At 36.9% G+C, this 23,982-nt stretch overlaps 2 protein-coding genes across 4 annotated transcripts in view; one reads left to right on the forward strand and one right to left on the reverse strand.

The window, feature by feature from the left end:
- LOC118733882 (protein vav) overlaps positions 1-23,982 on the forward strand; it is a 386,101-nt gene that overhangs the window by 49,059 nt on the left and 313,060 nt on the right. For all 3 annotated transcript variants that reach the window (XM_036463512.1, XM_036463507.1, XM_036463508.1), the window contains 2 exons: positions 12,981-13,162; positions 18,759-18,833. In XM_036463512.1, coding sequence (XP_036319405.1) covers positions 12,981-13,162; positions 18,759-18,833 — 257 coding nt within the window. The remainder of the gene's footprint in view (positions 1-12,980; positions 13,163-18,758; positions 18,834-23,982) is intronic.
- Positions 2,473-4,222, reverse strand: LOC118733885 (serine protease SP24D-like). Its single transcript, XM_036463517.1, has 2 exons — positions 3,122-4,222; positions 2,473-3,052 (listed from the first exon to the last, which is right to left on the reverse strand). Exons 1-2 carry the CDS (start codon positions 3,496-3,498, stop codon positions 2,512-2,514), a joined length of 918 nt encoding a protein of 305 aa, XP_036319410.1. The 5' UTR covers positions 3,499-4,222; the 3' UTR covers positions 2,473-2,511.

The raw sequence follows: 23,982 nt of genomic DNA on the forward strand, positions 1-23,982 counted from the left end.
ATAGCTTACATTCGCAATTTGCTTTGTCTATGGTTGATAAATTGCCGATTGGGTAATCTATTTACAACGTTTTCAAAGAAAAAGTTTTCACACATTAGATAACTGCCTATAAAATGTGATCGCCTTGGCATTTCAAGAGAATTTTTTTTTGCTATATTTTTTTGCAATATTTATAATAATTTATTCTGCTCTTGAAGCTTTCACATAAAAACAAAAAAATCTTTGCCGGTGATCGACCTGCCTCTTATCAGGCTTCCTAGCTATAAAAGGTGCGACTGGGGGTGGAGCTCCAGCAATTTATTGGCTAAGTGGTTAACCTCTTTAAAAAGTGTGGCGGGATACTTTGTTCCAATTGATTTTAGAATTGAAGTCAGTCAACTTGAAAATGTTTATTTATTTTATTTAGCAGAGGCGCGAAACTTATAAACGTCTAGAAGATATAATATTAATAGTATGTACAAATAAAATGCTAAATTGCAAATATGAATTCAATCTTTTGTTTGATACCCATATTGTACACATTTTAGTCGATATTTACGTAACTGGCTGAGATGTCAAAATAACAGATATCCTGCATATGTATAATAAACTTCTCGTAAACAACACAGGTTTTGTAGGAAAAACTTTCTCTTCCTCTAATTTTATCAATGACACTCTCAACCTACTCCTAAAAACAAAAACACTGATATTTCTTTTCCAAATTTCTTTGCAAGTTTTAGGACATTTTTAAATTTTTAGTAGTGAAATTTTTACCTTTTAAATTTGAAGAAATGTTTGTTCTGCGTTCGCTGGCGACAGCAAGACAAAATGGATGAGAATCGTTGGCCTACAGAAATTCAATGTAGGATAAAGAGACGAAATTCCCTTAAATGCCGAATAGTTGTATTTATTGACATTCTTGGATACCTATTGATTTTGTCAAATCGCTGTAAGGTAAATGGGGCAATGGTTCTGGTAAATGAGTCAAGGAAGGTAATTAGGCATTGACCTACACAATACAATCCTGGCATCCCCGAATGGCACTTAGACGCAATATAATATTGGCAAACCGCATCCATGGGGCCAATCGTAACATACGATAGCACGGTTTAGTCAATGGCGCGATGTAATTGCGCACTTACGGCTAGGGTTGCTTCGAGAGTAGTCTTTTCAAAATTGCATGACGATGGCTAAAATTTTCCACTCGACTAATGAATTAAAACGAAAAAACTTCGCAGCACTGGATAGTTTTCGACGACTTTCGTCATTTACTTATTTCAGCACGACGTTAGGTAATGCCAATGTTGTTGAGTCGTTCCGTTTAGTCTAATTTACGACTTGCGCAATGAGGCTGAATATTCACAATTATTTTCATAAAACAATTTTTGCATTAATTAATTATGAAAATATAGTTCATTCTATAATATCTGTGTTCGTATAGAATAGTAGCTTATGTCGGTAAGCTGGCTTTAGTATAATGCGGCATTCCCTACATTTTTTAAATGACAAGGAATTTTTTGATGAGACTCTTAATAAGAATATTGACTTGCTAGTATCGGAACTATTTCTTGCACGTTTATTTGCCAAAAGTTCTTCAACGGCTCGGCCCCAGTGCGTCATTCGCAATCGTATACTGCGAATGCTACATTATACCAAAGCCACCGTTTCGACATATGCTATTATTCCATACGAACACAGATATAAACCATATAAATCAAAGTTCACAAAAATTTAACAAATTTTCATTAAAATTCTTAAATTTTTATTTAGAATTTCTAGAAAATGTTCGAGTAGTTTTGTAGCCCATTTTAGTCTAATGAGGTTCAAGTGTTAAGTCGCTAAAAATTACCGTTTTTTAGATTTTTTTTGTGCGTTTTCTTTTATATAACGCATGATCAAAATCTATTTTCATTTATTTTTCTTGAAAGATAATTAAATTCTGAAGAGGTTTAAGATGCTACCTTTTAATTTCCATTTGTTAATATTAAATGTTTTACTGCTAAGAGCAGACAAAGTATCAATTTTGAAGAAAACCCCATTTAAATCCAAGAATGAAACTATGTACGAAAGCTAAAAAAAAATCTGCAAAGTTTCAGCAAAATCGCAAACTTTTTAATAAGAATTAAAAAAAAAATCAGGTATGCACTTTTCTAGTCCATTAAATAATAGTGCAATAATGTGCAAATTTCAAATGTCTAAAAAATTCGCGTTGATTTTTGAAAATTTTTTTTACTGACGCATTTTGTTCCATATCAAGTATTTTCAGTTTTTTTTTTCTTGTGCGATTTGTTTTCGTTTTGGGGAGCACTATAATTGTTTTCAACTACCTACTACTACTACTACTACTTTACCTAAACCGGAGAATCGATTTTTTTCAAAATTGCTACTTTCTCTGCCCTTTGCTCTAAAAAATTTTAATATAAACAAATAAAACATTCAAGTACCTACAAAAATTGACTCACTTAAACCCCGTAAAAAATTTAGTGAATTTCTGGTAGTGCTTTTTTAATTTGAAGTATCTATATATTTATTTTAAGCAAAACAAGTACAATCAACATCAGAATTCGCCCGAATCCAATCTCTTGCAAAAACAACGTTGGCAAATCCATTTGGTATATCGTTTCCACAATCGTTAATGGTGAAAGTTGCTAGACCAACTAGTACCCCATTGTAAGCTGCTGGACTGCCAAAATCGCCATCACAAATACCATTACCAGTACTCTTGGCGAAACATCTCATTGAATCAGCCAATTTGCCAATACGCTTAACACAGTTATCGTGACTTAGCGCTTGCTCTGTATTATACTGCAATACATCGGCCAATCCACCACTCGACACTACACCCCAGCCGGTTATAGTGACGGATGAGCCTTCAGGAACCTCAGTACTACCAAGTAGTATCGGTTTTATGTTATCGTTGAAATCTAGTGGACTGCTGAGTCTTAGTAAAGCTATATCGTTATTAAATGAGCTATACTCAGGATGTATTTTCACCTCAGCTACTTGAACTTCTACGCCGCCCGAGTTGAATTTTACGGTACCCGCACGTATTGAGTAGGATGTGTTGGAATCACTAAAAAAGAGATGAGCTTATAAAAAAAATGCTGGTTATTAGATATGTATGTGTATGTAAGTAGCTTACACCTGTATACAGGATGCCGTTGAGGCAACATAATTTCGCGAGATGATCGCACCCCCGCAGATGGCGATGTATCCATCAGCGTGCCGTAATACTAACACGTGGTAGGGGAATTGTCCTTCGGCAGCATTCTGCCCGCCATAAATGCGACTTTGTGGTACCTCGAGCAAGCTACCGGCGACACTGCTATTGCCTGGAGCAGCATTTGTTGTCACGCCCACTGAAAGGATGAATAGGATTGGAAGTAGTGCAACTTTCCTCATATCCATGTATCCCAGTGATAATTGTAGAATGTGAAGTGTGTATTCTAACTCATTTCGTCGCCCCATATTTATATAGCTATTGGTAAAAGTTTTGCTAATTAGTGCGAGTAAGCGCATTAAAAATCAATTTACGTACATTTTACGTTTGACATGCGAGTTGATTGTTAATCTTTTTCCTGCTTAACTAATTTGTTTACAAATCTCTTACGAAAAGAATATTTTTTTTTTTGTATTTTTATAATTAATAATCTCGCACACTGTTTATGTATTGACCTAAGATAACAATTTTTACTTATTACTGAATTTGCCGAGCCCCTATTGATGTCCCACCAAACTCGGTGCGAACATTACTTAGGGCTTGACTAAGAAACCCGTTGAAAATTTTTGAAATCAGACAAGAACCACGCCCACCTCCAATATAACCGCAATTTACAGAAATACGAAGAGTGCGATAAACTAGTAACTATTTAAGCTAATTTGCTCAAAATCAATATATGCCATGACCTCTTAGCAAGAAATGATACTTAGGAAATTTATTTGAAAATGGGCGTGGCACCGCCCTGTTACGCCTACATATGTGTGTTATCGGTAACCGGTTTATCAATTTCTACCAAACTCGGCGCATTTATCAACCTTGGCACAAAAAAGCAATATGCTGAAAATTTCTGATATCGGACTAAAATTACTGCCACTTACGATATAACGGTAAATTTCAGAAAACTCAGATTTTTCAATAACTAAAGACTAAAGACGCCAACTTACAACGATCACTTAACAAGACACAAGATTTTTGATTTTGGTTAAATGGGCGTGGCACCACCCACTTATGACTACATAAATGTATATCGATAACCGTCTTACCGATTTCCACCAAACTTGGTCCAATTATTTCAATAAATCATAGCATATTATCGAACTGTTTTGAAAAATACCCCTTGCTTATCATGCAGTATACTTACGGTGACCATCCGTCCTTTATTTAAAAGGACAGTCCTTTATTTTAACCCCCTGTCCTTTATAATTTTTTTCAAAATAAAGGACGCCTTTTGTCCTTTATTTCTTAAACTGTCCTTTAAATCGGCTCTGCATTTTTCAGAGATAAATTTTTAAACGCAGAATATGAAAAAATAAAACTGTCCCTTATAAGATATAATGAAAACCTTTGCCAGTTTGTTTCGCACCCCACTTAAGGGTTTCTATTTAATCCGTAATCTTTGTACAATCTATGAAGTGTAGGGAAAGTTCCACTGTTCCACTGAAAGAGAACAATAAATCCCCTACTGCACAGTGGTTAAAAACTGGCATTTAGTGTTCGTAATTCACTGGAGCCTTAATTTTTCACTTAATTTGATTAATTTTAATTTTTTTTATGAAAGCTTACGATATTTGCAACAGACCGGTTGAGCCTAATTTCTGAACTTTTATTTGATTATATTAAATGTTTTAGTGCAAAATGCAGATAAAGTAGTAATTTTGAAGAAAATGTATTTTCCGGTTCCAGTTAATAAATGTTACATAAAAAAAAACTAGTTAAAAACAATTGTATGGCTCTCCCGAAAAAAAAAATACACAAAAAAATTTGAAATCTTATAAAAAATGTTCACCAAAATAAATATTTTTTTGGTTTTAAGTAAAAATTGGTTGAAAAATGAAGGCTCCGGTACATTATGAACATTCCAATTCCAATTTTGAACCAATGTGTGCTGGCTTCGTTGTGCAGTATGAATTATGGTAAACGCATTTTGGTAGCAAAGGAAGTTCTTGAAAAGGATTTGGCTTAATTTTTCGCTACAGCAGGGGAACTTGTACATATAAATAATATAATTAACTGGTGAATATTTGATTTAAACGATATGGGTAAGGTACTTTTATCATACAAGTTGTATGTACGTATTCCCAAATCATTTTGAAAAAAGTCCTTTATTTTACGTTGGTTAATATGGTCACCGTAAGTATACTGAAAGGTGAAAAACGATATTTTATATGTGCGCCGGGTATCTAATGTTCGGTTTCGTCCGAACTTATACTTCTTTACTTGTTTTTTAACCGACTTCCAAAAAAGGAGGAGGTTATCAGTTCGTCGGAATATTTTTTTTATATTTTTTTTATATTTATTTTTATTTTTATTTTTATTTTTTTTATGTATGTTACCGCATAACTTTGGACCACGTAAACCGGTTTCGTCCGAACTTATACTTCTTTACTTGTTTTTTAACCGACTTCCAAAAAAGGAGGAGGTTATCAGTTCGTCGGAATATTTTTTTTTTTAATATTTTTTTTATATTTTTTATATTTTTTTTAATTTTAATTTTTTTTTTATGTATGTTACCGCATAACTTTGGACCACGTCAACCGATTTCGATAATTCTTTTTGCATCGGAAAGGTAGTGTCTCAGAGGTGGTCCCATACCAATCTGGTTAAGATCCGATCAGTGAATCATGAGATATATATATAATTCAGGTTTTTCAGTTGAAATAAGCTGGGGACACTTGTATTTGTAGGGTACTATTGAACTTTTTCTGCAAAAAATGTGAATTTTCAGCCACTGACACTTTTTCGTTTGAATAGTTTCTCCTGTATATCTATGCATGCGCATTTTCTTAATCAACTATACTATAGGATTGGCTCTTTTATACCTTTGAATATTTTTAAATCGGAAAGAGATAACTTAAATTTTATCTGCCATTTTGCATCAAAAAATAAATTTTGAAAAAAGTGGTATTGATACGTTTATGCTTTAGTAGGAGTACACAACTTCTATCGCAGCACAGTTTTCTATAAATAATTAAAAAATATTTATTGTTAGATTTTTAGTAACTTTTTTTCTTAAAACTAAGAAAGCACTACTAAAAGTTCACAACAATTGTTTTCCCTGTTATTTGAGAAGTTTTTACTTGTTATAAAAAAAGTTGTAGTTATCTTTGGAGGCAATTGAAGCATAATTTTTACTCCTTTTCTAACAATACGATTCGCTTTCTTTAATACAGACAATTGTATAAAATTCAAGCGAAATTTTGTTGTGTCGCACGTTGTATTTAGGTCATCTTAAACCATCTTATTTCAAACGAATTCAACCAAATGCCATAGATTTTATATGTCTGCTTCTGCCACAGTAACTTTCTTAGAAAATTTGGATTTTGTGGAATATTTTCACTTGAAGCAATTTCATGGCACTTAAATCGGAGCGGTTTGCAATTTGTGCTAAGCCCACTTTTTCAATGAATTAGAAGGAGTTTTCTGCTGTGCAGTAATGGTAAACGAGGAAGCACTTTGACGCAGCATCAAGTTGCAGCTTTGCCCATAGAAATATTTACCCAATAAACATTGGGCTTGGTTAAAAATTCGAAAACGATCGGAAAAGCAATATTTTTTTAGATAACTAATGTGGAATAGATTAGTATTCGATTCGAGAACTAAGCCATTCTCCAACAAAACGGAACCTTCGTTATCCAATGTATTTTTCCTTCGTTATGTATTCGAAGTCCAGCCCATTATCCAATTAAAATTTGAATAAGAGAGATTTATTTTCTTTTGTTTCCCTTCGAAAATGAGTTGGGTTTCACATCCTCTCTTGTTACTATGGTTTTCAGTTTTTTTTTCGGCCCCTCGAATGTATTCCCAATACACCTTTTCTCACTTAACTCGACTCCAGCGCCACCTGGCATTACTTTTTTGCAATAGTATTGCTCTTACTGTTACAAATATATACAGTGGTCGAAATTATTATAGTCGCACCAAATTTTGGCAAGTTTTAACATATTATTTTTATTGTCATTATTTTGGTTATTTTTTTATAAAAATATAGTTCATTCTTTAACAAAACCCGTGCAAATCCAAGTTTAAAACTTTGTGCAATATTAAAAAAAAAAATTCAACAAACTTTCATAAACATTTCTAACTTTTTTAATTAGATCTCCTAGAAAGATTCTGAGTATGCAGTTTTGTAGCTCATTGAATTCTAGTACAACAAACTACAAGCTTCAAATGGCTAAAAATTACGGTTGATTTTTTAGAATTCTTTTTTGTCCCATTTGCTTCCATATATTTTCTTTTTATATGGATGTAAATCGAAGCATCCTGGACAAAGAAAAAATATATAAAAATGTAACGGTAATTTTTAGTAATTTGAAACTTGTACTTTGTTAAATATTAGCTAAATCGGATCATAAATAAGATTTTTAGTAGTAACTCAACTCAGCTCCAACTGGCGGGTTAAATTGTGAAACTAAACCATCCATAAAAAGACCCACTCAAACACACACAAAAAATGAGTATACATACATATCTCCATACGAAGTTCCAGTACTGTACCAGTATGAAAAATTCGTTTTGTATGGGTGCCACGCCTCCTTTTCAAATATCCCCAATTTGCGCTATCTGATCTACCATGAACACTTCCAAAGACATGCCGTATGAAGAGTTCGGTTTGTATGGGAGTTGCCACGCCCCCTTTTCCAATAGCTCCAATTTTCCTCCAAGGTTATGCGATTGAATTCCTATACCGAAATACCTAGTTCCAGTATTCTACCATTCAACGCCCCCTTTTCCAATAGTATTTCGCCAATAGTATGCGATTGATAATATATATCTGCATACCAAGTTCCAATACTCTACAGTAAATATTTCCAGAGATATGCAGTATGAAAAATTCGGTTTGTATGAGAGGTGCCACGCCCCCTTTTCCAATAGCTAACACTTTTTTATCCAGGAGTATGCGATTGATTTCGTATATTTCCATATCAAGTTCCAGAACTCTACCATGAACACTTCCAGAGATATACAGTATGAAAAATTCGGTTTGTATGGGAGGTGCCACGCCCCCTTTATATATCGAAATTTTTTAGCCCATAACCATCCTTGGGACGTGTGCGGTAGGTGTCCGACATTTCAAACAAATCCGTTCAGCCGTTCGCGAGCTTTGCGAACACAAAAAAATGGTTTTCAAAATATATATATTAGTATAGATACGTACATAGGTTTGTAGTTTTGTGCAAATATGTTATTCTTGTGGCGCGTGTTGGCTTCGGTTCTCAGCAGTTTTAAATTTAATAAACGTGGATGGAAGGTTCAGAGGAGCTGAAACAGCTGTTAAACATTTATATACATGTGTAAGGGTTTCATAAATGCCATAAAATACAATTTGCACAGCACGACTTCGCTTGAATATATATTCCATATACACATACATACATATGTATAAATAAGTTTATATGTTCATATGTATATGTATATATATCTTAGCCTCAGTCTGCCGTATGCTCCGGTTGCGGTCTTCTAAAACCTCGATATAATAGGATAGACCACCATCATACGCTGGATAAAATTCACATCTGCAATATGCATTTGCTTCCACCCACATTTGGTTGGTTTGTTTATTTGCACTGGCTTTTCTCTTAAATTTTGTATATTACTTGTATTTTCCAGTAATGCACATATGTATACATCCCATATGGTTTCCATTTTACCTTCATAGTAATATGTGCATACATATGTACATGTGTACTTGTATTCGTGCTACGTATCATATATATTGCCCTGCAGGAAATGTATCTAACTATAAGCTAACTTTAAGTTGATTAGGAAGAATCTAAAAGTCACTATTATCTGTATATTTTCTTTGACGAAAGCTAACTATATTTCTATGGCGATGACTGCGAAATAGTCCAGGGTAGTTACCTCTGCATTTGATGTAACTAACTTGTAACTAACTACTTTTGGACATAAAATATCAATTGGAAGAACAACATATTTTTTTTTATTTTTTTATTTATCTACTTTATTTATTTTATTACATTTCATATTTGTTTACATATTCTGCTGTAGGTGGTCCCATATTCGAACTCCGTAAGCTATAACTGCAAAATGATAATATGAAATTTCGATCTTCCTTTTATTTGTCCCCAGTTCGAAAAAGTATTTGCGAAGTGCAGGATATTTTAATAGAAACGCGTTTAAAGAAAATAATCTCCTGCATTACTTGCCTACTAGTTTCAAGTAAGCTTTTTGTAGCTAACTACAAGTTATATATTTTATAGAAATCCCGCAAAAAAGCTAACTACAAGTGGGTTATTTTTTATCAATTGATTTTTTTTCTGCAGGGTTCATTCATCAGAACTTTTTATTATATTTTACGATTGCGTCTTTTACAGAATTACATTTATCAATAACTAGCCGGCTTCGCCACGCGCTGGGTGTGTATATATGTATGTACATAAACGCATTTGGAGAAAATACAAAAGTGGTAACCCTATTTGAAAAAATAAAGCGCTATTGCACACCTAATGACCAAGGCCTTTCATTTGATATCTCATGTTTTTAATGCAAAGAACGGCGTACATCTTATAATTTTTTATTCTATTCAAAAACATAAAACCTTATTGCACATCTGGAGGCCAAGTCCTTTTATTTGACAACTCAGTTTTAGTCCAACGAACAGCCCACATCATATAATCTTTCGCATAGGTGGCAACTCTCTTCGAAAAAATAAAACTTTATTGCACATGGGCCAAGCCCTTTCATTGGACACCTCATTTTTTTATAATTGAATGAACTGTGAAAATCTGATGTAGCTAACAAAAAATGCCTTCAGGTATTATATGAAAGGTGGTAATTTTTATAAAAGTGGCAACCGCACTAAAAAAAATAAAAGCTTATTGCACATCCACAGACGATAATATGGATATTATCCTTTCATTTCCTACTCGTTTTTTAGTTCAACGATCGGTGAAGATCTTATAATTTTTTAGAAAGGTGGCAACCTTGTAGAAATTCTAAATACCAAAGGTCACTCTCAACAAAACAACTTAAGTCTATCTTTCACAGACAAACCAAATAGCATATGTCGATAAAATATATTTTACCGTCAAAGAGGAAATGGTTTTAATACAAAAGAAATATTAAAATATTTTATCGCTATTCACAACCTTTTAAATGTCTAAATATAGTTCATTCTATAACATAAACCATAAAAATCATAGTTTCACACTTTATAGAAAATTTTCGAGTATGCAGTTTTGTATTCCGTTCAATTTTAGTAAAATAAAGTGCAAGTTTCAAGTCGCTAGAAATTACCATTGATTTTTTAGAATTTTTTTTTGTGGACGTTCTTGGGCATTTTCTTCCATATAAAAATAGATTTTGATAACGCGTTATATGGAAGAAAACGCGCGACATCCTCCAGAAAAAAATTCTAAAAAATAAACGATAATTTCTAGGATTCTGAATAAAAACTTTATATAAAATGTGAAACTTTAATATTTATGAAAAAAATTGTTCATGAAAATAATTGTGAATTTTATATTACAACAAGGTGTACACTTACATTTAACACCGACTGTACATACATATGTATATGTAGTTTATCACAACCTTGTAGTTCAGCTCAATTTAAATAACCCCCGTGGCGAATGTCATGCACATTAGTCACTTAAGTGTCTTGTACGGAAAAGTTACGTCTTAAATGACTTTGGGCTCCATTTATATGGAAGTCGTTCATGACTCTTACATATAAATGGTAATTTTGTCGTTGATGTCATCTGCATGCCTTTGTCAGGCAGTGATCATCGATGACATTCAAGTCTGTTATAAGTCTTTAATAGGAGTACACCTGAATGCATTGTCACCAGTATCATTGTCAGGTATATGTCGTTTAGGATTCACAGCAAGTGCGACGATGTCACGAAATCCTCATTAGTGACGATGTTACCGGTGACCATTTTCGCACTGGGAAGTCAAGCACAATAACGAACAAGGTTGCCAAAATGTTTGGATATACTTATCCGTCCAATCCATCTTACCAACTTACCAATTGGAAGTGAACCTACCAGTAGGAAAAGCCCGTGTGTACCAACACTGACATATAGAGCTACCAATTCCTTTCGATATTAAGAAGCTCATTCGGGTAAAAACCTCTTGTTGCTTTTCATTAAGCCAAAGCCCCTATTTTTACTACCTCTTGTAAAATCTCTATTGAAACAATAGTTTTCCAAGCGAGCCGGGAAAAACAGATGTTGCACATTATCTACTTTCTCTATGTCAACTATGTTCACCGGTGTGTCTACATGGCTTGCAAGACAGTGAGGTAATGATAACTAGCTCAGTCTTAGCTGTGTTTACCTTTAAAGCACATGGTTTTTTCCAAGTAACCAGTGGTTTGAGAGAGGTCACTTTTCTCGGGGAACTGACACTGAAATATCGAGCTTCACGCCCAGCAATAATAGGTTCATTGTTATAACTCATAAAGGTGGGTAGAGATCTCCCCCTTTGGGGTGCTCAAGAGGATGCAAAAGTACCAGAATTATACTAGTTAAGCGGGGAATTTTACTGGGAGATACCCAATTTCCGAGAGGATCGTGATGTGCCCAGTTTATATATGTCATCACTTATTTTTAAGTGTCTGCCATGCTTTTATTGTTGTAAAAACATAAAATCCTTTCCACTTACTTCCAAGAATAGCTACATTCACTGGAGGAAAATATACCAGCCGAAAGTTGAACATTATTGAATTCTGTTTTCTTTCTTCATCAAGTCAGTACATTTTTAAGCCTTGGCAAAAAGTTTTGCCTATGGTTTGGATGTTCTTCCCTTTTGGCTTTTCATCGTTTGTGGTTTGCATTAATTTGGTCATTTTGCAATTGCGTTGAGAGCATTGCTGGTTTGCAAATTACAAATGGCGCCGTAATTTTTTATTCCGTGTACTATTCACACGTTCCCTACCTTTAGCCTCAATTGCAATTCTTTTCAACTTGGCTTATGGTTGTTGTGCGAAAATGTACTTTACTTGAAAACTTTCTGCTTGCAAATACATTTAAGACCTTTTTCTGTGTATTTTTTATTTTGCTTTCTTCAACATTGCTTATACATATGTATGTTCATTAGGGTGGCCAAGCATGCATGTGACAAAGTAAAGTCGGAATTTCGATGGTCTCATCCCCTAGGATTGTTCTATACCGAAAAAATAGACCCTTATTTTTTTTTTTTAAATCAAAAAATATTTAGCGGTCGCTCAAAGCGCCCAAAGTTTTCCATGTATTTTATATGGGGAAAAAACAACTTTTCGTAGAAATGGTATAGAATAGTAAAAATCAATACTTTTCTACTAGAAAACTCTGTTTATCTGTAGGAGATTCCCAATAATAATACCCAATTGTTTATTTAACCATTTTTTCATCGCAACTATAATTTATAGGTCCGCCAAAAATACACAAAAACGCCGAAAAATGCAATGGGGCGGCCAATAAAAAATCGTTAGTATTAAAAAATGGTTAAATAAACAATTGGGTACTATTATTGAAAGTCTTATGAAGAGAACAAGAGTTTTCCGATCGAAAAATATTGACTTTCAATAATTCTATACCATTTCTACGAAAAATTTTATTTTTCCCACAAAAAAATACATGGAAAACTTTGAGCGCTTTAAGCGACCTCAAACTAAAAAAATAGGGGTATACTTTTTTCGACATAGAACAATCCTAGGAGGTGTGAGCATTTCAATTCCGACTTTACTGTTTTTGGACCAGCCTAATGTTCATACATACATATGACTACATACAGATCGACATTTGCATTTATCATTTTAACGTTTGCAATTTATTTTCAGTTTTTATGCTGTAAAAATATAAAACTTTTTCTGGATGTTTGCCGCAACCATTTCGGACTTCGGGATTCAGATCTCTTCGAGCCTACAATGTTGTACGATTTGACGAATTTTCATCGTGTGCTGATAACACTCTCGAAATTATCGCAATGCCGCAAAGTACAACAACTACATCCGGATTTAATGTGAGTATTTAGTGAACATTAAAAGCTACGTAATTTAATCAAATAGAATTAATTGAAATGGAATGAAGTTAATACATTCATATATTTAAATATGTATCAGCAAAAAATTTAATGTTTACTGTCGCATGCAAATTAACTCTTCGACGTAAAACAGTCCTTAATTTAATCAAAACACAAACAATTAATGAACATTGACTCGTTGTTGTGGTTATAGCGGCTACAACAACCCCGTCCAGATCGGCTAGTATCTCAGTCATTGTCGTCAAGCTCTACTAACGGGAGACCCAAGAAGCGTACAGCGTGTCCGTAAGGACAGAGGCGTTAGTAGAGTGGGGTTCAGTTGGCATGCGAAGAGATGTCTCGAGTCGTGGGATGTCTCTCCGCATGCTGGGCACTCGTTTGGCACATCTGCATTTACTTTGCTCAGGTACAAGTTTAACCTGTTAGCCAGAGCGAAGTTGGACTATTGTGGTCCGAGTGTACCGAGGAAGACGAAGTAGACGAAGCTCCGGCTCGTCCACGTCAGGTTGTGTGCCCAGAATGGCATTCACAGGTCTGGAGTCTACATAACTTGAGACCGACTCGCTGCGAATGCCGCTGAGGGCTTTATGAACCTCTGGAGTTCATACGTCAGTTCGTATAGATGTCTTCTGACATGTCTTGGCGAAGGCTTCTCTGCAAGCAAGTGTCTGTTCGGGTGTCCACGTCTCTGGCTTCCTACTAAAAATTGCTTGCTGAGCATTGTGTTTTGCTCCTTTATGGGGAGTATTACCGCTTCGTCATGCAGGCATGATGAAAACATCCGCTGTCCGGAGTGCTGTGTTTTGAGTCGTGTGGAGCTTCATCCACTGCGTCTTACTGGTCCCCGGCGACCACTTTGGTGCTGCGTAATTTAGAACCGGCCGGCCAGTTGCCTTGTATGTTGCCAGCTAGCGACTTGAGGACCTTGTTGCGGCTCTGTACTGCATTGATAATTGCAGTTGTATGCGCACAGAAGGAGAGCAGACTGTCGTAAGTTACTCAGAGTATTTTCGGGTTATTCATCGTCGGAATTGGTGTGTAATCGACGTGAATACCCAGCGGTAGTCTGACCTCCTTCGGCCAGGTGGTAAAGAGGGTAGCCGAGGATTTTGTTGGGGAGAGGGTTAGGCAACCGTTTACTTTCGAGGACAAGTGTTCAATTCCATTCCCAGACGCCATTATCGAACAATCGTCAGCGTAAGAGGCAATCGAGACTCCCTCTGGTGGTTGAGGGAGCTTGGAAGTATAGTATTTAAACTGTAATAGGGAAAGGACACCACCCTGTGGAACCCCCTGTTTTAGTTTTTAGGTTTGCTCGATTTGTCTATAAACATAACTGATGAGTCTCGACCACTCAGATAATTCGCCGACCACCGTTTGAGTCTCTGTGGAAGAGAGAGAAGAGTCAATGTTCTGGCTTGGCTTTTCACTTCGATTAAATATCAATATGTTCGTGCATATGTATGAATGTACGTACATTAGGCCAAAAAACAACTGTTAAATATGAGGATATTTTTTTTAGAGTTTTTAGCGTTTCCACCTACGTTGAAAAATTATTTAAAATGTAAAATTTTATTTCTGTACTGCTTTAGTTAATGTTGTATAATTTTTAAGCGAGTTGAGGTATTTAGGCCGTTTAAAACTATGAATTTATAAAGTCTGCGCGCTAGGCATACGAAAGATATCAATCCCCCTAAGTTTACCTTAAAATATTTCCGGGGGTACGCCGCGTGAACGTGTAACCTTCTGACAGGTGTCACGGCGGGTTCTTAATATTTGCAACTTAAATTCAGTAACTTGGGTTCGATAAAATACCACTTCTCAGTACTATAGCTATATGCCTCCAGAGGTATGCATCATGCGATTTATAGATTATATGGGCTGAGAAAATAAATCTCATTCGAAAGCGGCTTTGGAATTGGAATAAAGATGGTGAGTGTCGATCTTGTTCTAGCGGGTCCATTTCAAGTTTTGACGCATTGTGGATATCTAATCAATGATGGATTTACCACACTACCGCCGTGGTCGTAAGTCGCCTCATTTTCTACTCTAATTTTTAGGCGTTTTCCTATCGACCAGCATTTCAAGCTCTACGTACCAACGTTCTCTGGTGTCGCTCTTTTAGTTACTCACCACATAGCTCGTATTGCTTCCGTTCGCAGCATGGCCCCGTAGGTGGTATCATTTTACTCTGCAGCGTGGTGGCATTCCACACCGTACCAATTGTTCTTTTGCGGCTCGCTGAAATCCGACTACATCTTGGGCAGCAGTGCACAGTGAGCGGGAGATTCGGTGCCACATATATCTTTTTTTGGAAGTGTTTTCTCAAAGAGCAGGTGTGGAAGTTGAGTAGAGAAGGTGTGAGTTATCCGTTGTGGATTGCGGCTTTTTGATTTCGAGCTCTCCCTGTGTTGCTGGATGCACTTTTTTTGCGCACATCGGCAAGTGTGTATCTTGGCTGCAACAAGATAGTGATCCGTGTCGATGTTTGGTCCTCGGTCCAACGCCATCGAGTTGGTTCCACGATTTTCGTTCTAGAAACAGCCAAGTAGCTAGAACCAAGTGACATATTACAGGCTCGGGGCCCCGCGGAATTCAAACAGCCCCAGTCTGCAATAGAGCGTTTTCCGTGGAGACTGAATTAATAACGATAAGACAAATGATACCTTCTTTGTCTATCCTGGCACCTGTAGTAGACCGTCGCAAGCCACCACATGTTTTTTGGCTCGTCAATCGCTTTGGTGATGGCGGCGATGCCACCCATAGTCTTCCCGCTGCCATCATCGATTAACCGCCGTATTCTACAAAGTCACAAACTTTAGCTCATCGCGGCTGTGATTTCTGCTGTTCCTCAAAGTTTGCCGCTATAACATAAGTTTTTAAGCTTTTGTGTATTTTTCTAGCACCTAAATTTGAATTTTGGGGGTACATCTTGATTTATAGACAACAGTTATGAGATAACTTGTGTAACTCTGTTAGAATAGAGGGTTAAGTCTCCGAACATTGTAAGTCCATGCCCTCAACTCATAGCCCTCTAAACATTTACAGTGGTCTTTTTATAAAAGAAGGCGGTCACATCCAATGCTTTATTTTAACTTTCATTGTAACTTTGCTTAAGCTGCCGAGTCCTAAATCCAACGCTCAAACAGATCATATCACTAGACACGAATAAAGGCGCGTGCTCAAAAGTTGGTGGCGAAAAAAGACTTGTTAACCTATTTGACGACAAAGAAAGACGCGTAAAATTATTTTCGTGGTCAATTATGTTTGAAGGGACAGTCCTTGGCCGTGTATAAATCTATGTTTACGCGCATTTCTTCGCCCTCAACTAGGTTACGAGTCTTTCTTCGCCGAAGCTTTTCTTAAGCGTCTTTTTTCGTAATTTTTTTTTGTTGCGTCTTTTTTCGCCGTCAAAACACTAACACGCCCTTATTCGTGTCTAGTAACGATATGTTATTTTTAACTGCTACACGTTTATATAGCATGACTCTAGTACAAAGACAGACACTCTTGCAGTAGCATCTCGCGGTGGACAGTTCCTGCAAATTTCAATCAGCTTTTAGACCAAAAAAGTCGGGGTAGCGGCAAAAAACGGCTCCATACGTTTTGGTTACCCAATCTCGCACATGGACTGCTCATGTTGCCCAAGGTGCGCAAGAATAGGATTTAAGCATATTCGAGTTACTATAGTTGCACACCCCGAAGCCCTGCTACTACAGATACATTTTTACTAGTAACTATTTGCCAGTAAGAAAAACAGCTGATGGCATGACTAAGCGATTTACACTAACAAAAAAATTGTTGGTGGGGTTTTTATAGTTGCAATTGACAAGATAAACCTATTTAAATATATGGGAGATTCCATGAGAAACTGAACCTCCGTGTAAAAATTACTTTCTTTATAAAACTAACAAACGTGTGGATAAGACATTTGTAAAAATCTTGAATCCACCAAAAAATAACAAATTAAAGCTTTAAATGCATTTTTATTACCTTTTTTACGTTTTGAAATCCAAGTTCTAAGTAAATTTGGAGTGAGTTTAATGTAGGTTGTGTCGAAAGAACTGTCAAAAAATTTGCGATTCATAATTCAAGTGTTTGGTAAGAAAAATATATATGTAGTAGAACTCATCTGCTTTTAATAAAATCGTTTTATACATATATTAAATTGTGTGAGTGCTTTATCTATATTATGAGTTATTATTAACCAGTATTGGTGTCCCAACCGTGACAGCTAGAAGTGGGACAGTTGTCAGAGGTAGGTTTACAGGATTGATAACCTTAATTTGCTTGTTGAGGTGAATGCAGGGGAGGAGGGGGGCAGCGTGGACTCGCCCATTACCTATATACCCTTGTGGTCAGCTGATTAAGTTAAGTGACATTTTGACCAGTTTTGGTTTTTTCTTTTGTTTATTTAATGTTTATCGTTTTTTTTTATAAAAGTCTAGCACATTAAATAACCAGAACCACAAACATCCACATTTAAAACTTAAATTTTGGATTTTTTTTATATTAAATTTAAGTTTTTAAATCTATTATTTATATTAATTTTTGTTGTAGTCTTTGCTTTGTTTGTACTTATTCGTGGTTCTTTGTTTTGTTATAAAGACGTCAAGTTCACACAGAAAAGTGAAATAAATTCGCAGAGTTCTCGTAAAATATATCTGCTCCAAAAAGCAGGTCCTTTTATTTGTCCCACTCGTGACAGAAGAAATAACTCAGATTTTTTTCCATATGTAAGCTGGAATTTTATTCGTATTTTATAATGACTCATATAATAGTCAACTAGGTGTAGCTTTATCAAAATCTCGAATTGTTGAGTACTTTATACTTAAATTTAAACAAGAAAGAACATTTTTTCTTTACAAATGTCCCACCCATGACGGTGGAATCGCCCATATAATAAGATGAGAAATACTATTTTTCTTAGAAAATTGCTTCGAAAAATAACAAATTATTCAGCTGTTCGTAAAACTTGCAACTACTTGCTGCTTCGTTTTCGTACTTTCTTGCATATTTCTTTCATTGGGAGTAAATATTGGCATATTCTCCGAAATTTGGTACTGGATAGTTTTTTGTTGGTAAAAACGAAAACACAACTATTGATTAGTAGTAGTTGTATTCATTTGGAGAAGCCGAAAAGAATTAACCAGTAAAAAAATTCGGAGAATAAGGTAAATTACTCTCCCAAAGAGGAATTGCAGAAGCTTTAGTGTCAGCTGGCGTCCACGGTTGCATTTAGAACATATTTTTTTAAAATCATTTCAAGTGGAAAACAAAACAGGACATATACTTATATTTCTTCTTATTCTGACTTCCTTCAACATACGCCTGAATTTCTTTGTGGTAGTTACGTCGGATTTCCTATATCGACAGTGGTGTCGGCTGCGTTCAATTGTTTGTTGTTGTTTATCTATTGTAAGTTGGAAGTCAGCATATACTTATTTAACTAATTTAATAATTTTAATAATTATCGTACAATAAAATTTTAAATTTAATATTCATGCTAAATACATGCATACAAACATTTCACTAATTTCGTTTTGTTTTGTTTATTTATGTTCTTATTTTTCAGTGGCTTCAATATTCAACTCTCTCCCAGCGAACGCTCCCACTCCGATGAGGCCATTTACAAGGATCTACATTCGACGTAAGCAAATGAAATCTTATACAAATATTATAGAGACATCCTGTTTCCATTTTTAGTTGTAAGCTTATTCTAAAACAATGAAATCCTTCAACGACAGTGAGCTTCTCTGGCATTACCCGCTCACACACTCACCTCTTTTTAAATTACTGTTAGTGGGCTTTGGCTGCACGAAGAGCAGTAATGCGTTAGTTCCAAGAAAATATTTTTAGCATTAAAAATTGTTTTCTCTCTAAAAATAGGCGTGCATTTAGCTACCGGTTACTAAACCTACCCACATATGTAGATATGTTTTATTATATGTATTTCTGTATAAAGTATGTTCTTACATACATACATACATACTTAAATACATACTTCTCATTTTTCTGTTTCCATATACTTTGCTATTTCTTCCTATTTTCTGCCTACTTATCGCACATACTTTTACCGCTGCCATCACTCTGCGCGTTTGTGTGAAACAACCAACCACCCAATCAATCAAATGCCCAATCAACAAATTAAATAATCGATCTACTAATTAAACATGTATCGAATGCTTACAAATATCGCACGCATGCACACGCACTTTCGCACGCTTCAACACTTTGTTTTTCGATATTTTTTTTTTTTTGCGTATTTTGGCCATGCGCCGCCAGCAGTGAACCGAAAAAGAACGGCAGTCTGGATGGACCGGCAGAATATTATGATCGGGCCTCACACAGCGGCTCACTCTCCGTGGAAGATGAAAATAGCGATATAACGATCGAGAATGGTACGGAAGATACCGAGGACTATGAAGAGGATCTATTTTCCAACTTATTTGAAAACTTCGACGACGAGCAGCATTCCGTAAACAGCGGTAGCTCAGGCATTACTATGGCATCCAGTAATTACTCGTCGAATACGCATATGCGCAGTGCCACAGTTGGCAATTTGAGTGGCATAAATAGCCGGGATTATCAAGGCTGCGTCGGTGCTGGCGATAGCGTTAGAGGCACTATCACATCATTGGGTAGCAGCCATTCGGGTTCGACGGACAACCAAAGTTTACAGCGTTTAGCCGCCACAGCGTGGAGTTACCAGGCAACAGCTAGAGAAGTAGGTGGCCATGAGTATCTCAATGATATTTATTTTGAAGAGGATGAAAAAGTTTACGAGGACTTATGCTACGTCACGTTCTCTTCGAAGTCAACTGAGGTGCGCACCACAGTATTTTATTGTTTGTTGCATCCTTTCCTCCAAATTATATATGAGAATATGTATGTATATATTCTTAGTAGGTGCTGCCACTGCTGCATACATACTTACACACTTGTAAATTTAAATATGCAAAATATTCACACCATATTTTGCATATACTCCTCCGTATGCAAATATGTGAATGTGCTAGTCTGTATGTAGGCGCGCACTTACCTACATATGTATTTATATACTTTTTCACATATTCATATATGCAGTGGCTCGTTTAACTCAATGGTTGTTATAGTAGCTTTGTTTTATTATCACATACGCTCTTCTGTTTTGGTGCAACAATTTCATTGTTACTTGAATGCTTGTTACCTGTTTCAGGAGCACGTATGCACCTACCACGTCCCTTGGCGTTCGGATTCAGGACCATGCGTGCTTCTGCTTACATTGTATTTTTGAGTGTGTTCTGTTTGCTTAGTATCTGTAGAATACCTTCTTCTAATCGTTTTGCTGTTGAGTATGTAAATGAAGTGCAATCTCCGTTTTTTGTTTTGTAAAAAATATTTATGAATCAATTCCTACTCCCCAACGTCTTTTATTGCCCTTAAATTTTTTAATTCTTCATTTCGTATTCATCTCACAATCATGCGGCTTTATTCATTTTTGAACTTGTGTAGAATATCTTGTAATTGCATGAATATGGCTCGTTTGAATTTCATACTTTTTTTTCAATAAAATTAATTTTTTCATTCATTTCACTTGCTATTAAGTTTTAAAAATAGTCCCCTTCATGTTGTTATTTTATGTTCTGAACCAGCCTGGTCGCGCACCATTTTCAAATATTTTCTAAAGTAAATTGCAGAAAATTGTAGAAGAAAATTTACACCCTTATTCTAGAACCCGAATTTTCGTTATACGTAATTCGTAGCTACGTTACGAAAAACGAAAAATCGACATGCTGCAACCCTTGCGGAAACCTGTACAGCATTGCCAGCTATCAGTGGTTTTTCGAAGACAGCTGTATGATGGAAAACAAAGTGGAAAGGATTAAAAAAAAAAAATTCATAAAGTGATTATTTACAGGTCTATTCTGCACGTTACCGAAAATTTTGTAACCGAAAAATTTTATTATCAAAACATGTTATCAGTTCTTGTCACCGCGAATCTAGGTATGTTGTTAATCCAGTTGAAATATTCAGCAATTCAGCTATGAAGAATTGTGGAAATTCTGGCATAGCATTTTTCACGGGGCAATACTTTGTTACCAGCTTATGACACGGTAACAAAATTTACCGATTTCAAGAGTACACAAAATGCGAAGAGGGTTTAAAAATTGAGAGGAACTTATTTACCGGTTACAAAATTTTTATTACCAGCGCAGAATAGACTTGCTATGGTAAAATTGCTTGATTTTACATATTTTGAAGGAAACGGTGGATTCTATTGCATTTGCAATTATAGCAGCAGAGTAAGAGCGCGCTATGGAAGTGAATTCACAAAGCTATACGGAGTTGTCGGGCATAGTAACCATGGAAATGTGTTCAGTTTGGAAAGGAACCCCTCAAGTCAGATAGGGCAGTTTTCACTATGCCGCGTTAACACTAATTCTCCGTTAAACATCGTTATCGACTCCATGTTATGGGCATGGAGCCGATAGGATCGATAGCGATGTTTAGCTCAGAGTTGCAATAACCAGATATGTTGCAAACAGCCCTTTGAGTATTACTCCACAACAAGCTATTTTTACGGTTTGAGCGCCGAAAGCCACCCTGAAAAGCTTGTTGTGGAGTTTTACTCTTATACTCTATCACTTCACTAGTCCTTGAAATCCCCTTCACTAATACCACTTTCCGTTCGGTCTGACTTTGTCGAAGCTGCACTAAATGAGACAGTTTTACTTTATGTGAAAGAGCTTTACGTACTGCGCTAAAATTTTGTCGACTCTGCCTGCATCACGCGTTCGAGGAACGAAAGTGTGACCATCCTCAGCAAATCCGTTAGTTGAGCTAGACAATAAATACTTTGGGCTAAACTGATATATGTATATGTACACTTCATACACTTCATTCCCACGACAGTCGGTTCTACTTAACGGAATTACACGGATTTTACCCGACCAAGGGCTGTTGTTTTGGCGATCTAGACCCGTTTATGTCGATGAAATATCTCTGACGTAGTTCGTCCATAGGTCTGCATCTGCTACGTATTCTTCTGCTCAGGGCTGGCATCGAGTCAAACCCCGGCCCAGGAACTTACACCTGCTATGTATGCCAGAGACAACTACACCACAACTCCACCTCAGTTAAGTGCAATGTTTGCAACGGGTGGAGTCACCTTAGGGTCAGATCAGGTCTACGGACACATCGACACTGGCCCCTTGCTGCGCAAACACAGCTGCTTCCACGCAAATCGCAGTCTGCCTGAGCAGCTCAACACAAACACCACACAACACAATAGACCAAACAACAGACACAACCGCACCACTACCCACACGCCGCCGGCAACAACTCCTGGTTCCTCTAACAATATGCACGGTATGTCAGACCAAGATATTCCGTAAAGTGGCATCAGTCAAGTGCAACACCTGCCTTGGCTGGTGCCACTTCAGGGCATGTTAAGGTCTGCGCACCACGCGAGATTGGAGGAGGAATTTTCGTGTTCCGCTGCACGGTCGCAAGCCCAAACTGCGACGCCGCTCACCGCCACTGACTGAACATGCATGTTGATGCTGAAAAATTTTGGTCTTGCAGGAGTAGACTATTTAGCCAAAGTTCTCAGCCTGCCAATGGCCACTCTCTTCATTACAGACATCTGGAAGGAGGGGAGAGTGATCCCACTGCTCAAACTGGGGAAAATAGCCAACAACGCAGCGTCTTATCGCCCGATAATACTCCTTTCCCAGGTAGCGAAGACACTAGAGGTCTTGCTACTTCTGTATTTTAAGAACCACCTGACCCCAGCAAAGCATCAGCATGGTTTCCGTAAAGTGCTCAACACAACAAGAGCACTTAAGGCCATAAACACTCAGATAACACGTGACCTAAACCGCAACTATTCTAGTAGCGGTGGATCTGTGGAAGGCCGTCAGTCACTCCACGCTACTACACCCAAACGGTGGTCGGCAAATTACAATTAATTTTTAATTAGATAATTATCTGAGTGGTCGACACTCGTCAGTATTTTTAAGAGACAAATGGAGCAAACCTTGAAAAGTTAAACAGGGGGTTCCACAGGGTGGTGTCCTTTCCCTATTACTGTTTAACTACTACATTTTCAAGCTCCCTAAGCCACCAGAGGGAGTGTCGATTGTCTTCTACGCTGACGATTGTTCGATAATGGCGTCTGAGAATAGATCCGATCTTTCTCGCTTCTTCACTACTAGGAGCCTAATCCTCTCCCCTGAAAAATCCTCAGCTACTCTGTTTACCACCTGTACAACCGCTACTACAACAACAACCACCTGGACAAAGGAGGTTAGACTACCGCTGGGTATTCGCGTTGATGACACACCAATTCCGACATTGAATAACCCGAAAATACTCGGAGTAACTTTCGACAGTCTGCTCTCCTTCTCTGCGCATACAACCGCAATTATCAACAAAGAACAGAGCCGAAACAAGGTCCTCACTGGATGAAGCTGCAGATGACCTAAAACACAGCACTCTGGGCAGCGACCGGATGTCTTCTGCTGCGCAAATGCTCCCCATAAGAAAGCACAACACAATGCTCTGCAAGCAATTCTTATTAGGGAGCCACAGACGTAGATACCTAAACAGAGGAGCCCTCTCCAAGGCATGCCAGAGGGCATCTATACGAACTCACGGACGAAAACCAGAGGTTCGTAAAGCAGCCTCTGGACCCGACAGCATATCAACAGGCCCCGAACGGGGGCCTTGAGACCGACTCCCTGTGAATGCCTCTCTGGGCACACAACCACCTGACGTGGACGAGACGAGCTTCATCTGTCTCGGGAGATTCGGAC

This window comes from Rhagoletis pomonella, unplaced genomic scaffold, assembly GCF_013731165.1.
Source record: "Rhagoletis pomonella isolate Grant_MI unplaced genomic scaffold, Rhpom_1.0 Rhpom_scaffold_00002, whole genome shotgun sequence".
Taxonomy (NCBI): Eukaryota; Metazoa; Arthropoda; class Insecta; order Diptera; family Tephritidae; genus Rhagoletis; species Rhagoletis pomonella.

Coding starts and splice junctions, on each gene's coding strand:
- LOC118733885 (XM_036463517.1), bottom strand. CDS start 3,498: ATGCGCTTACTCGCACTAATTAGCAAAACTTTTACCAATAGCTATATA. Junction 3,053..3,121: donor ACGGCATCCTGTATACAGGT/GTAAGCTACTTA, acceptor TCTCTTTTTTAG/TGATTCCAACACATCCTACT.